Genomic DNA, 15,750 nt, shown 5'->3' with positions numbered 1-15,750 from the left:
TTATCCTTTATGCTTGAATATTACTGGACAGTTTTCAAATCTCTGCCTGATAACTATTAGTTGACACCACTGCACATCTGGCTTATTTCTTTTGTTTAGTCCCAGACACTGTATATGAAATACTGTAAAACTACATTCATACCTGGGGTGATGTTTTCTTCTTGCATAGAGAAGTTTGCTTCCCTGGGGCAGGCAGCTTGAGACGTTAGCATCCGTGATCACCTAATCCAGTTCTGGAAGTGAGGCCTGGAAGCTGGGCTCGGCTCCCTGGGAGGGCCAGTCCACGCCTCTCTCTCACTAACCCAGGGTTTCTCAGTCTTGGCAGGATTGACATTTTTAGCCTGATAAATTCTTTATTTAGCTGCATTCAACCCATCAGATGCCAGTAGCACCCGCCCTCCCCCCAGTTGTGACAGCTAAAAAGGTCTCCAGAATTTAAATGTTTTCTTGGGGACAAAATCAGCCTACTTGAGAGCCACTGGTCCAACACGTTTGAGTCCAATTCAGAGTGGCAGGTTTGTCTGGTCTCACCTTGGCAGGTCCTGGAGTCCAGTTTTTATCCCAGAGGCTTTGAGACTGCCAAAAAAATTTGTTTCAGGTGGATTTCTGTCAACAATGGTTATAATAAAATAAAAATTTTTGGTGCTTAGAAAGATAGCCTTCATTTACCAGTTGTCTAGTTTATCACTAATGATCTAGACAATTCATTTACGTGGCCCAGCTCATTCCCTATATTAGATATAAAGTATTTCATAATAGTTAATCTAATTTGTATTAGTAATGTTCCAAAGCTACACTGAATTTTTTAAAATATATTTTTATTGATTTCAGAGAGGAAAGGAGAGGAGGAGAGAAAGAAACATCAATGATGAGGGTCATTGATGAGCTGCCTCCTGCCCGCCCCCCGCTGGGGATGAGCCCACAACCCGGGCCTGCGCCCCGACCGGGAATCAAGCTGTGACCTCCTGGTCCTCGGTCGGTGCTCAGCCACGAAGGCACGCTGGCTGGGCCGCACTGACGTTTTTAAAACAGAGAGAGTAGCTAATCGACTGTGTAGAGTCCATACAATAACTGTTTTCCTTTCCTAGGTCCCCTACGATGGCCGGGGGGCTGTTTGCCATGAACAGAAACTACTTCCGTGAGCTGGGGCAGTACGACCGCGGCATGGACATCTGGGGCGGGGAGAACTTGGAGCTGTCATTCCGGGTGACTTGGCTTCGCGTGCCGGGTGGTCTGTGTGTAATGGGGTATAGTCTTCGCCCGTGAGCCTGTGTTTTCTGTAAATTCTCTCTATCTGAAGAAACTATCCTTAATGATTGCTGCTTTGCCATAATCTGTGATGGGGAATAGCCAATTAAAAGGTGGAAAGCATGTAAGAAGGCTTATATTCATAAGAATTCAGAGTGAAATGGGTGTAAAACCAGAGGACTTAATGAGCGTTTGATGTGGTTGGTTCTTGCTGTACGTAGCTGGGGTCAGAGTTCCCGGTTGTCCAGGACCATCCAGTCTGCAGCTTCCCTAGAGAAATTATTACTAGCTCCCCATTTCACTTTTAGAAGGAGCCCAGTTTACATAACAAATTATTCATCACCCCATGTGTAGCTTACAGAATCCTTCATATATCTAGTACCTCCGACCTGAGGAAGGGGAGGGGGAGGGGAAGGACTCAGCGGTGTCGTCCCCCCCTCCCGGCCTGGGCAGATCTGCACCCGGCAGCAGCACAATGCCTCGTGCATGTCACTTTGTTATTTCTGCAGATGTGCTGACCACAGTATTTTTAAAAGGCACTTTTTCTTACATAATCTTTAGAATTTTAAAGTTGAAAGGAGTAATAGATAGTGTTAGTTCAGTCTTATTTTGTAAATAAGGTAATTGAGTTCCACAGAAATTAAAATGACCGTATAAAGTAACTCATAGTCAAAATTTAAACCCAGAACTAAGAGCTTTTGAATCTTAACCTAGAGTTATTCTGTGTGTTTTATAAAACACTTTTTTTAAAAAAAGATAAATGCATTTTATAAGAAAACACCTGTGAAACTGAAATTCCAGGGCTGATGGTAAGCTTTTCTTCCCCTAAGTCCCAAAGGTCAAGTGCCCTGATCTGTTGAAACAGTGCCCGGTAGTAAACAAACACTATGTTGCTTAGGAGCTTACTTGCTTTTAGTCATAAAGACATGATTATACCGCAGACAGCTGTGTAATAAAGGTGAGTGTCATGACAAGGGACGTGTGACTTCATGGCCGTGGGCAGCTACTGACACGCGCTTTACCTCTGGGCAGATCTGGATGTGCGGGGGCAAGCTGTTCATCATCCCTTGCTCCAGAGTCGGGCACATTTTCCGGAAAAGGCGCCCGTATGGCTCCCCTGAAGGCCAGGACACCATGACACACAACTCCTTGAGGCTGGCACACGTTTGGCTGGATGAGTATAAGGTGAGCTCAGGTTTCTCATGGGAAGGCCATCGCTCCTTCGGGGGACCGTCTCCTTCTAGGTTTTTCTCTTTCTTCCCTTCACTCAGGATTTCACTCGTTTCGAGTCTCAATTTTCCAGCTGACCACTCACTAAGAGAAAGGAGAAATTCTGTTTCTCTTTTTTCAGTCCTGGTTCCTCCTAGGGCTCCCGCAGAACCCGGCCCCTCCCGTTTGCTCGCTGGGCTTCGCTGTGACCCACGCCAGCTTCCCGCTAGGCTCTGCTCAGGTAGCGTTCCTTCCTGTCTCCTCTGTTAGACGCAGCTGGCACTGGTACTTCCTTTGCAACAGCTTTATTGAGGTATAATTCACAAGTCATTTTGTAGAATATTTTACCACCCTAAAAAGAAATGCTGTACCCTTCAGCCATCACCTCCTCCCACCCTCAGACAACCAGTGATCTGCCTCCTCAATTTATGGATTTCCCTATTCTGGACATTTTATACAAATGTAGTCTCACAACATATGGCCTTTTGTGACCATCTTTTTTCATTTAGCATGATGTCAGGTTTATCCATATTATACCATGTATCAGGTTTTTTTATTGCCAAATAATATCCCATTGTGGACATACCACATTGCTTATCCTTTCATGAGCTGGTGGACATTTGGGTTTTTATGAAAAATGCTGCTGTGAACAACTGTGTACAATTTTTTTAAAAACAAGCATTCATTGAGCACCTACTGTGTACCAGCCCGTGTTAGGTTTAGGGGATACAAAGACGACTAAGGGAGAACACAGTAATTTTAACACTGAGGCAAATGCAAGTGGAGAGGTAGGTAGGTGTCCCGTGGAAGGACAGGGTCGAAGGACTCGCTGTGCGTGGGGGTGGAAGTAGGGACCCATCGCTCTGCAGCCTCACCTCCCTCCTGCCTGCACTGGACTGGGCTCCTGAGGTCCAGCTCCGTGCGGATCATCTTGGAATCACCACTGTTGGTAACGCAGCAGCTCTCAAATGTAGGCCACAGGCCCAGGGCGGTCCTGGCCACCCTTTCAGGTTGTCGGCCGGGGCAAAGCCGTTTTCAGAGTCAGGCTCGTAGAGAATGTGCCAAACATTTCACCATGTTGACGCCACATTGCTGATGCCCTGGCACAGACCAAGGCACTGGAGCAAACTGCGTCCTTCACTGCCAACCCAGCCAGAAGCTAGAAGGGAGAAGGCCAGTCTTTCCTAAGGACGTCATTGGTGACGTCGTCTGAGTAATTCCCTCTAGCAGCTCTCACCCATCCCCGTCAGTGTTCACGGCAAGTCCACAGCGAGCACTTGTGCTGTAGGTTGGAGACAGTGGTTGTCACTAGGAAAAATAGGAGTTCTGAGTTGTAACTGAACTAGCCCCTTTTCTCCACGGACACTTTTTATGTCAGAAAAGGACTCACAACCATGGCTGCGAGATAAACCGGTAGATTTAATGCAGCAATACCAAAAGCTCAATGGTGATTTTTATAATCGTTTGCAGCTAACCTTTAAAAGTTAGAGCTTTAATGTAGTATCAGAAAGACTAGCCGGCCCGGCCGAGCGTGGCTTAGTGGTTGAGCGTCAACCTAGGATCCAGGCGATCGGGGTTCGATTCCCGGTCAGGGCACATGCCCGGGTTGCGGGCTCAATCCCCAGGCGGGGGCATGCGGGAGGCAGCCGATCAATGAGACTCTCTCTCCCTCTCTCTCTAATTAATATGTTTAAAAAAAAAAAAAGGCCAGTTATTAAAATATTTTTAACCTAACAACGTAGAGTAACAGGTTGATGTGCTGACAGGAGAGTCCAGCTTAGTTCATTTCAGCTACTGAATAGATTTGCAGGAATTAAAGCAGTGTGACTGTCCTCACTCCATTTCTTTTTCCAACCATATTAATAGGTAATGTTTATTTTTAATGATGTAAACGTTTTTAAATTTGTGAATTTTAACTTCTCGTATGGTAAATATCGATAGAACTCACAGAAACAGAACTTCCTTGGAGTCTTCAGTAATTTTTAAAATATAGAGTCCTGGCATCAAACCGTTTGAGAACTGCTAGTCTTATCTGTAGCCTGTTTCATTGATTCCAAGATGCATTAGAATTTATTCAAGATGCCATTTTTACATGTTTTGCCATTTCTGAAATTGGGGTGTATCTTAAATTAAAGATGTCTTAACTGTTACTATCAATTATGGACCCAATTGCGTAAATTTTCTACTGACATTTTCTGTCAACATCAAGAAAACACTGGCATGAAAAGTATTTTTTGCTGAGAATCCATTTTTTCAATTCTTTAGACCTCAGATATGATTGATGATATTCATTTTAACAAAAATCCTTTCTGTTTTTTAATTTTCTTTTTCAACTTCAGGAGCAGTATTTTTCCTTGAGACCTGACCTGAGGACCAGAAGCTATGGCAATATCAGTGAGCGTGTTGAATTGAGGAGGAAGCTGGGCTGTAAGTCGTTTAAATGGTATTTGGATACCATTTACCCGGAGATGCAGGTGTCCGGGCCCAATGCCAAACCCCAGCAGCCCATTTTTATCAACAGAGGGCCAAAACGCCCCAAAATCCTTCAGCGTGGAAGGGTAAGGAAGCATCTTATCAGAGTATTTCATTAAATGTGGTCTGATATAAGTGACATAGAGACTTAGCAGATGTTTCATGTTGGACTGTAGTTTGCCTTCCATTATATTCTTATGAGAATTTCTCTACTCAGGTGTAAGACCTTAGAAATTTCAATGTCTTCACTGTCAGTGTTCAGATCCTTTACCTGCCAGTGTTGAGAGCCTGACTTCTGTAAGTTATGTGCTAGCTTCCAAGAGGATAGATATAAATAGGAATATGCAGATAAAGGCAGTGCGAGTGTAAAGTTCATTCGGCAGAGACTGTTAAATAAGGAACCAGAAGGAGAACTTGGGCAGCTGTATGTTGTTTGGCCTCAGCTCTGGGACCTGACTGCAGACAGAAGTAAAAGGTGGGTTCGGGTCTAAGTGTTGGCACAAGGTGATTTCACACCTGACTTTCTCAGCAGTCACCTGAGCTGAGCAGAATTGATCAACCACATTCAGTTGGCTGTTCCCTTCTGTTTAAGAAAATTTCTTCAGTTTTATAATCACACTTAAATTTTAGGGGTCTAGCCAGAAATTCTTAACCTTTTTCCTGAATCGTTTCTTAGAATTTGCTCTCTGAAAGTTGTGTAGTTGTCATTACTGCCCCGTTTCCTTCTGCTACAAAGGCAGCCCCCAGAAGGTTCCATCACAGCTGTTGGGTGGCCAGAGTAAGCTTAGAGCTTTCCCCCTTCTTGTTCTACTAAGGTTAAAAAAAGTCAAGATGATATTAGGTGTTTTCTATTAAAGTAAAATAGGTACCAGGGTGTGTCCGTGGCGTTGAGTCCCTCACCATGACTACTCTCGCCTTGTACCGAGGCCCTCTGCTTCCCCTCTGTGCTCACGCACCCCAGCTTTGGAATGCATGGCATTTGTGATCCGTATTTATCCCCGTTTGGCATGTATGTTACGTTAATCTCCCCAGTATTACTTTAATGCCCAGACTGTAGTTTTCCTTCCTTCCCTGCAGATTAGTAACCTGCAACTTCAGGTAGAGATTCTCTGTGACACCGTCTGCATAGGTTGAAAGTTCCTATAACCTTGAAGCCTATTGCAAGGATCTGACGTACTGAGGCTAGAATTTAGGAATAAAAAATGCTTGTATGAACTCCAGTGGTTCATATGTCTGGAATAATATTTTCATATTTCATCCCAAACCCCCTTTGCTAGCATTGGTCTTTCTCCGATGCTGGGTTTCACAAGCAGTCTCTTCCTTTACAGCTCTATCACCTCCAGACTGGCAAGTGCCTGGTGGCCCAGGGCCGCCCAAGTCAGAAGGGAGGCCTTGTAGTGCTCAAGGCATGTGACTACAGTGACCCAGATCAGGTGAGCGATGCCTCTGTGCTCAATGCCAGTCCCTAGAAGGTGTCCTTCAGTGAAGGGGACCTGCCACCCGTCATTCCTGGAGGAGGGCAGACATTAGATTTCAGTGTGACCTCTGATAAGTGTCAGAGGAATTGTTTAGAGCATTATTTGAACTGTCCAGTTATACAGAATGAATTGAAAGTTATGTGACTCTGTGAGGAATGGCCAAGGACGTGCACCTTTTCCTAGCTCCCCCCCGCCCCTTTGGCAACCATCAGCTTGTTCTCTATCAGAGGATCTGTTTCTTTAACATGTAAGTGAGGTCATAAGGTATTTGAGTTCTCTGACTTACTCACTAGGTCCATCCATGCCAAGGTTTCATTCTTCTTCTGTTGCTGAGTAATACTCGGTTGTATATGTGGCGATGTCTTTGTTCACCTGTGATGGACATCTAGGTTCCTCCATGTCTTGGTTACTGGAATCTTTTCAAGTTACTGTTTTTTTTTCCCCTTTGGTAAATACCCAGAAGTGGAGTTGCTGTGTCATAGGGCAGGTCCATTTTTAATTTTTTGAGGAACCTCCATATATTTTTCATAGTGGCTGCACCAATTTACAATCCCACCAGCAATGCACAGGGCTCCCTTTTCTCCACATCCTCACCAACACTTGCTCTTTAGTGACAACAGCCATTGTAACAGGTGGGAGGTGATATCTCATTGTGGTTTTAATTGCATTTCTCGAGTAATGACTCCAGCATTTTTTCACATGCCTGTGGCCATCTGTATGTTCTCTGGAGAAATGTCTATTCAGGTCCCTTGCCCATTTTGAAATTGGTTTTGCTTTTTGGTGTTAAGTTGTACGAGTTCTTTACAATTTTTGGATATTAACCTTTATTGGATGTGCCAGTTGCATATATCTTTTCCCATTCATAAACTGCTTCTTGTTTTATCAGTGGTTTCCTTTTAAGAACTTTATTAGTTTGATGTCATTCCATTTTATTTTTTCTTGTGTTTCACTTAAGGAGATATATCAAATGTCTCACAGTTTTCAGAGCACAGGTCTTTTGCATCTTTGATTAAACTTACCCTAGGTATTTTATTCTTTTCAGTGCTATTGTGATGGGGTTATTCACTTACGAGCGTTCATTATTGATATGTAAAAACAATAGGTTTCTGTACACTGATTCTGTATCCTGCAACTTCACTGAATTCATTTATTCTAACGGTTTTTACCTCTTCTTTCCAATTTGGATGCTTTTTATTTGTCTTGTGTGGCTGCTCTGAGTAGGACTTGGGGTTTTGATCTTTCCTATTCCTCCTTAGATCTGGATTTATAATGAAGAGCATGAACTGGTTTTAAGTAATCTCCTTTGCCTGGATATGTCAGAAACTCGATCATCAGACCCGCCACGCCTCATGAAGTGCCACGGGTCGGGAGGATCCCAGCAATGGACCTTTGGGGTGAGGAGCTGGCTTAGTGAGGATGGGAGGGGGCAGGTGGGCTGATAGTCTACCTTGTGGAGGGTGTTCTGAGCTTGTAGCATCCCGCATGTCATCTTAAATGCTCTGCATCGCTTCCGGATGACTGTATCTTTACCTTATTCAGACAGCAAGTGCTTTAAGTTACCTTTTTTTATTTTTCAGAAGAATAATCGGCTGTACCAGGTGTCAGTGGGACAGTGCCTGAAGGCAGTTGATCCACTGAGTCACAAAGGCTATGTTGCTATGGCGATCTGTGATGGCTCCCCCTTGCAGCAGTGGCATTTGGAAGGTTAAGGTGGACGCCATGCCTGGGATGCGTGTCCTCCTGTGGGGATGCCTGGGAATTAGCAGAGGTGAGACAGTCAACATACTGTTGGGATCGGAGCACTGAGCAGCCATCAGGAGGTGGAGAAGTGTGTCACCAAGACACTGAAGCCATTTCTAGGTTGCCGTTAAGGAATTTCTTGCTTATGGTAGGAAACCAGATAGTTTAAAGGGTCAGGTTTATACAGGAGAAAACCAGGAAATTGCTTAGCCTATTCAAATTAGTTTATGCTTCTTTTTAATCCCCTTTAGTGATGGAATGGTGTTCATCTGATCAGGAACATGTCACAATTTCCTTTCATAGCAGACGGTTAACTTCAAACTGATTGAATCCATATTACTTTTAACTTCAGAAGGAATCATTTATAGGGTCATATTTAAGAGGTGGTTAATAACTACTATAAATTATTTTGATGATTATGGTACTATCTACATTTAAAATAAAGGATCCTTTTAATTATTTACCTGTTTTTGTAGTGAAGTCTGAGGTGTCCTGTGTGTGTGATGCATGGTAAGAAACACGGTTGGATTCAGCGATGAACCAGTGCGCTAGGTAGTGGCTCTAACCAGAGGAAGTTTTCAGTTTCTAGGCTTGAATTATGAGTTTGAAGCTGAAGGTATGTGAATTTGGATACTTGACATTAAAGTTCCCTGTGGAACACCCAGGTAGTTGAATAGTTGGATCTCTCTCTCTAGGAATCGTGTATGTATTAAATGCCCAAATATAAAGTGAATTTTTTTATGTTGAACCACAAAGCAGTTTTCTTGGAAAACTTACAGCACTAAGCCCTGTATTAGGAAAGGGTCAAAAGTTTGAAAATATGTGCATTTGGCTTTCATCCTAAGAAAACAGAAAAAGCAAGTTCAAGGAGCAAAGCAGCAGAAGAAATACTGAGTTTCAGAACAGAAGCAAACGACGCAGAGAAAATGAATAAAATCAAAACTGATAAAACCTCTAGTCAAAAAAGGGGCACAAATCGCCAGCATCAGTAGGGGGGGGCGCAGCCTTCCTGGGGAGTCACTGACAGGGTGAGCCGCTGCGGGTGGTGCAGCCCCTATGGAGACAGTTGGCCGTTTCATACTCTGACCATGTGATCCAGCCATCAGGCTGCTTGGTAGTTACCCAACGGAGTTCAAAACTTATGCCCACAAAAGACTTACTTCTAATTGCCAAAACTTGGAAGCCACCAAGGCGATGTCCTCAGTAAGTGAATGGATAAACTGGTCCAGCCAGACAATGGATTATTGCTCAGTGTTCAAAGAATGGAAATATCAGGCCGCAAAAAGACACGGAGGAACCGTGAATACGTTACTCAGTAGAAGAAGCCAGTCTGAAAACCTACTTACTGTGCTGAGTCCAGCTGTGTGGCTGAATGGAGAAGGCAGAACCATGGAGATGGGAAAAGATCAGTGGTTGCCAGAGGAAAGGAGAGAGGGTCAGCACAGAGCATTGTTAGGCAGCGATGCTCAGGTATGACACACATTCGTCTAAACCCATGGAATGTACAAACCCCAAAGTAGAGCCTAAACTATGGCGGCGGATGCTAATGATGTGTCAGCACAGTGACAAGTTACCACTGATGATGATGATGTTGGCGGAGCTGTGCGTGTCCTCACGTAAAACTGCTTTAAAAAGGGTAAGGGATCGTTATGACCAACTTTATGCCAATAAATTAAATGAAATGGACAAATTCCTTGAAAGAAACAGATAACCTAAATAGCTCTATACCTATTAAGTTGAATTTGCAGTTTAAAATCCTTCCCACGTAGAAAACTAGGCACAGATGGCTTCACTGATGAATTCTATCAAACACTGGAGGAAAAAACTGTACAATAATACACCTCTTCTGGAAAACTACTGAGAAATTTTGATATTATGAGCAATTTTAAAAGCAGTACACCAGAAAACTATAGACCAATAACCTTCATGAATACAGAAGACACAAAACATTAGCAAATCAAATCCGGCAGCACGCAGAAAGACGATACGCGGGGGGAAAGAGGGCTGGACCCCAGAATGCCACGTTGTTTTGACAATACAACTCGATCAGTGTACTTTATTACAACACAGAAAAGGCTTATGGTCTAGCAAAAGAGAGCATTTGACCAAATCCAACACCCATTTATGACAATAACTCAGCAGACTAGGAATGAAAAGGTTCCTCAACCCGACAGAGGGCCTCCATGAAAAACCAGTCTCGTAAAGAAAACACACCACTGGTTAGGGACAAGGCAAGGATGCCTGTCCTTACCACTGCCCTTCAGCGCTGGTGGGCGGCCAGGGCACGCACTCCGGAGAGGAAGACTGGTCGCGCGTGTAGGAAATCGTAGTGAGTTTAAAACATTTATCTAATAAGTTAACTAATCAGGTTCACAAAATAAAAGGTCAGTATAAAGCTGAATTGTACTTTAATGTAGTAGCAACAGTTCAAAATGGAAAATAATGGTATTGTGGCTGCAGTAACAGCATCAAAATATGAACAACGGGAAGTGTGACGCGTTGCTGAGGAGATAAAGACAAGCTAAGCACATGGGAAGCTGTGTCACACTCGGGGACTAGGAAACTCGGTATTTTTAGGACATTAATTCTCCACAATCTGATCTACAGATTGAATGCTGCCCTCCACCAAAATCCCAGCAGGCTTTCTGCAGTTGACCATCTGATTTTCAAATTCACATGGACGTGCATTCCACTGAGAATGAAGTTGGAAGACTTGCACAGATTCCAGACTGTGACGATGGCTTACAGGTAATGGGTAGATGGCAGGACAGACGACGCACACATACGGGAAACTTTCAGCAAAGGAGCCAACACAGCTTACTGGGGAAAGGACTTTGTAACAAGTGATGCTGGAAGAAATTCCCATCCCTACAGACAGAAATGAAACCTTACACCATACACAAACTATCTCAAAACAAATTGTAAAATGAAGCTTACCTTCATGACTTAAGGGTAAGCAAAGATTTTTTTTCTTTTTTTTAGGCTTTAAAAATAACAGTTTTTGAAAGTTAGTGTGTCCCCATAATAGCAAACAAATGCAAGGAGCAAAGAACGAAGTCGTCCATAACCACAAGCAGTTTACAGTCTCACGTGCCCTAGGTCCTGTATCTACACACTGAGCTTCCATTTTCTCGTGATTAAGGCTGTGTAAGACGCACCTTGCTTTCTCACGCTTCACGAATAATTTACCATTTCAAAGTCCCAGAGCTGTGTATTTTGATAACCAAGAATGCACCGCACCAACTCAGTCTGGAAGAAGGAAATGCCATCCTGCCTTTCCTGGTGACAAAAATCTCATCAAAGACAAACAGCAGCAGGCCTCTAGATAAAGCTGTTGGCAGAGTCGGATTAAGTGCGGCATTCCCTTGGCGTCCATCCAAAATGACGCACAGCAGCAGAGGGTAACGCTGTGACCGGAGCGCCAGCACCGAGGCAGGTCTGCAGCACGGCCGAGGTGACGCCAGTGGCTGTCACCACAGTGACCGTGAACACGCCCTGATGTCCATTCTGAGACGGCTTAACCACTCCACGCCCAAGACTAGGCAGAGATTTCTTAACCCGTAAAAACTAGTTAAAAAAGAATAATGAATTGGACTTCATCAGAATTAAAATCTGCTCAAGACACCATTGAGAAAACGGAAAGGTAAGGCACAGACTTGTGCCCAGAGTGTATAAACAATGCTTAAAATTCAGTAACACAGACAGACAACCCCTCAGGCACAGATAGCGGGGGGGGGGGGGGGGCAGAGGGGTGTGGAAGTGGGTCAAGGGGATAAATGGTGACAGAAGGAGACTTGGGGTGGTGAACACACAATGTAACGTACAGGTGTACTGTAGGTTCTACACCTGAAACATAATTTTATCAACCAGCGTCATCCCAATAAGTACAACGAAAGGCAACCCAGTTCTTAACATGAACAAAACACTTGACGCGTCAGCAAACTTGTAACTGGCTCAGCACGAGACAGGCTGTTCAGAACCATAGTCATCGGGGGCGCAGATTAAACCCACACTCGGGCTCCGTTTCACATCCATTAAACGGCCAAAGTAAAAAGGACTGACCTGGGCTCCGAGGTGGCGGAGGAGGGGGTTCCCGCGGAGGTCTCACGTGTCCCCGCAGTCGGCACCGTGTACAATTCGAGCAGCCGGGCGAAACCCTGGGGTTCCGTGCGAGGTCCCTGGGTGAGGAGGGCACCTCACAGTCTCAAGCGCTGGGGAAACTAACAGCCGTCAGACCTGAGTGTGACTGACATCTGTGTGGCTGAAGCACAAGGAAGGGACAACAGAGCATGTGGTGGACCCAAAAGTAAGAAAACCCCCAAATTGGCAGGCTCACAGGAAACGTGGTGAACCTGAGGATGGCGGGGGGGCTTTCCCACTCAGGTGGGGCGAGGGCCGAGCCTGCTGGTTCCCCGAGCTCGACACTGACCTCGGGGCTTCTCTGGGCAGGGCCCCGCCTACGGGGACGGCCCACAGCACGAGCCGGACGGGGACCGGCGAGTGGAGGGGGAGGCGAGGCCCCGCACCGGCTGCCGAGCCCACGCACGCGAGGGGGGCTCAGGCTAGAGCAGTCGGGGAACCGCCCCCCCTTCCAAGTTCAGGAAAACCAAATTCTCACCAAATGGGCAACAAAAGCGCGTCAAGGTCAAATCCATAGTTACTGTAAGGAGGCAAAAAGTCTCTCAGAAAACCGGGTTCAGTCTGTCCCGTCCCCTTCGTCCCTGCTTCCCCTCCGAACACTTCACTTCCGGTCACCGAATGTGCGGTCCCCACAGCGAACAATGTCCCGAGACACCAGCGGGTGTCCTGCAGCTCCACTCGCTCTGACACTGCACCTGGGGAGCGCGTCCCATTCCACAGGCGAAGGGCTCGGTCCCGTAAGGCCGCCCCTCCCCCAGGCAGGTGCCAGTCCCAAGTCCAGGCTGCCACCTGCGCTTCTGACCACTGGCTGTAAGTCAGAGGTCCCCATGACCCTGTCCCCAGGTTCAGTGAGTTTGCTGGAGTGGCTTTCAGAACTCAGAGAAACAGGCTGAGAAATGGGACGTCCAACGGACATGAGGCGCCAGGGTGTGCGGGAGGGGCGAGGAGCCTGTGCGCCCCCCCCAAGTTCCCCCTCCCACACCTCCGCGTGTCACCAGCCCAGACGGGCTCCCAGCCCTGTCCCTTTGGGTCTGCGGAGGTTTCCGTACAGAGGGTGAAGTCCTAGCCACCGGTGACTGACCAGCCTCCAGCCCCGCTCCCCTCCCCGGAGGTCAGGGGGGTGGGACCGAGTTCCCGTGCTTGACTCCACTGGCACCAGCCCCCACCTTCAGGTCCAAGTCACAGCGTAAGAGACATTCGGTCATTAGTCCATCACCATCTGGGGAAAGCAGCTCCCAGGGTGAGGCCGCCCAGGTTCCATTCGACCTGGTCAGGCCCCAAGGGCAGGGGTGGTCTCAGCCCCGTGGCCTCCCCTCTCCAGGCCCTGACGGCGTGACTGGCTTGTCCTCATTCATACCGTGGCCCATTTTCACGTCTTTACACTCACACGCACTGTTTTCCTTCATTTATACCCCAATTTTTCCACTTCTGGGAGGGACATTAGGTCTGGGCTGCAGGCAGCAATACCGGTGCGTCCCTCAGTCCCCTCCGATTCAGGGGCGCAGAGCCAGTGGCTGAGCTCACCAGGCAACACAGCTGCAGGCACTGCGACCCGGGTTTTGCCCAGTGGGGCGAGGGTGCATCCGCCCATCGGCCGCTGGGAATTCTGGCAGAAAGCTCAGGAACAGTCACAGCTCCTTGCCTGGGGGCCACCGTCCCGGCCCTGCACTGGCAGGTCGGTGAGCCCCGGGTCGGCGGGGGAAAGGCTGAGGCGAGTGGGAGGAAAGCCCAGCAGGAAGACACGTTCACAGGGTCGACCGAAGCTGCGACTGGCCTGTTCAGAACCCACAAAAAGACACCAAGTAACAGGAAATGACCCTATAAAGCAGAGTCTGAAAACGGAAATGTGACAGAAATCCCGAGTCACGCATCTTAGGAAATGGCTTTAGGAGTAAAAAGGAACACGGGGTGAGGAAACAGACTTTGACAAGCAGGAAAAATTAAATGAGAAAAGTGCTGCTGCTGTCCAAGGGGGAGTAACAGACCCCGACTCGGCCTGGGGCAGCCAGCTGGAGGGCAAAATACACAACTGCAGACACGGGGCGGCAGGGGCTGCAGGACCGAACCCTGAGGACCCAGCCGCGCCATCCCAGCTCTAGTTCCCAGGCTGCTGTGCAGGGAGGGGAACCCCGAAGGGGCTGGTGGTCTCGCTGAACCGAGAACCGAGGTCAGGGAGGCCACAGTGGCTGGCATCTGCAGCCCAGCGCGGGGGAGGAGGGAGCTATCAGAGAAGGGGTCCAGAGATGGGCACGGGGGTCTCCACTTGAGTCTGGCTGTGTGTCAGTCTGTCCACAGGTGAGGTGACTCCCGGGACGGCCAAGAGGAAGCTCTAAGGAAAGACCAAGTCCTGGAAAACTAAACTGACACCCCCCCCCCGGAGATCACATAAGGCTGGCGGTTTAAGCTCCACCGGCCAAGTGGAGGCCCTGGACACCCAGGACGTCAGCATGTTGCCCCCGAAGGGCCTTACGCCTCAATGGTGGGGCCAAGTTACACTCATCCTGGAAATGTTTAAGGGACAAGCTTCAAAGGGAGGACACTGGTTCTCCAGTAACTTAACTTCCCCCCAGCGCTCAACACACAGGCACCGATTCTGGAATCCAACAGAGATCACCAGTCACGGAGAAGGCAGGGCAGACTGTGACTTGTTACCAGGAGGTCAATTAATTAGGCCCAGAAATGTAAGAGAATTAGACAGCGACATTTAAAACAGCTGTTACACATACGTTCAATGTGCGAAAAGTGTTAAGGGAAAACCTGAACGCAATGAAAGAAACGGTCAGAACTGTCAAGGTCATGAAAAACGAGACAGACCTGAGTCACAGACCAGAGGGGACCAAGCTGTCACGATGAGCCTGTGGTGTCCTGGGTCGGGTCCTGGAACAGAAAAAGGACTGTTGAAAACCCGGTGATGCTGGAAGCATGCCTGTCGTCCTTCATGTCTTTGCTCTGACAAACGCACCCTAGTTACAGTGAGGGGAGGCGGCGAAGGGGGTTTGGGGAATGTCTGTATTATCTTGGCAACTTTTGTGTAAATCTGAAACTATCCTCAAGTAGTTTGCTTAAAAGGCCAGGGAGCTGCTGTGCTGCACTGTCCTTGGGGCGCAGCCCGAGTGCTCATCACAGCACGGTCAGGAGGAAAAGCGGTGTTTTCCCTCCCTAAGGATAAATATGAATATTTTAATCACAAAACATTATCAAATAGTTTTGCACAAGTATTGCATGCATTTGCACCGTCACAGGTAAGGTACTAATTTATTTCAAAAGCTGTCTTCCTCTGTCTGCAGTCCCATTAGGAAGCAGAGGGCACAGTGCTCCGGGGACTCACCTGTCATCAGAAGGGAGGGGGAGGGAGGACCACGGACTTCAGAAGCCCCGCGGCCGAGCATCCACATCCGGGACAGGGAGCAGCGGCTCCGCCCGGGAGGGGAAGGATTCGGATCAGGGCTGCGAGGCGGAGCTC

General features: G+C 47.3%; 1 protein-coding gene across 7 annotated transcripts in view; it reads left to right on the top strand.

The window, feature by feature from the left end:
- GALNT11 (polypeptide N-acetylgalactosaminyltransferase 11) overlaps positions 1 to 8,608 on the top strand; it is a 37,601-nt gene extending 28,993 nt beyond the window's left edge. For 4 of the 7 annotated variants that reach the window (XM_081147006.1, XM_081147007.1, XM_081147011.1 and 1 more), the window contains 6 exons: positions 1,089 to 1,206; positions 2,281 to 2,433; positions 4,797 to 5,015; positions 6,258 to 6,362; positions 7,664 to 7,801; positions 7,985 to 8,608. In XM_081147006.1, coding sequence (XP_081003132.1) covers positions 1,089 to 1,206; positions 2,281 to 2,433; positions 4,797 to 5,015; positions 6,258 to 6,362; positions 7,664 to 7,801; positions 7,985 to 8,116 — 865 coding nt within the window. In that variant the 3' untranslated portion in view covers positions 8,117 to 8,608. The remainder of the gene's footprint in view (positions 1 to 1,088; positions 1,207 to 2,280; positions 2,434 to 4,796; positions 5,016 to 6,257; positions 6,363 to 7,663; positions 7,802 to 7,984) is intronic. The other 3 variants (XM_081147009.1, XM_081147010.1, XM_081147012.1) reach the window with 1 other exon arrangement.
- The last annotated feature ends 7,142 nt before the right edge of the window (positions 8,609 to 15,750 follow it).

This window comes from Miniopterus schreibersii, assembly GCF_964146895.1.
Source record: "Miniopterus schreibersii genome assembly, chromosome: 9".
Taxonomy (NCBI): domain Eukaryota; kingdom Metazoa; phylum Chordata; class Mammalia; order Chiroptera; family Miniopteridae; genus Miniopterus; species Miniopterus schreibersii.
The sequence above is the reverse complement of the archived record's forward strand: the minus strand, read 5'-3'. Positions and strand labels throughout refer to the sequence as shown.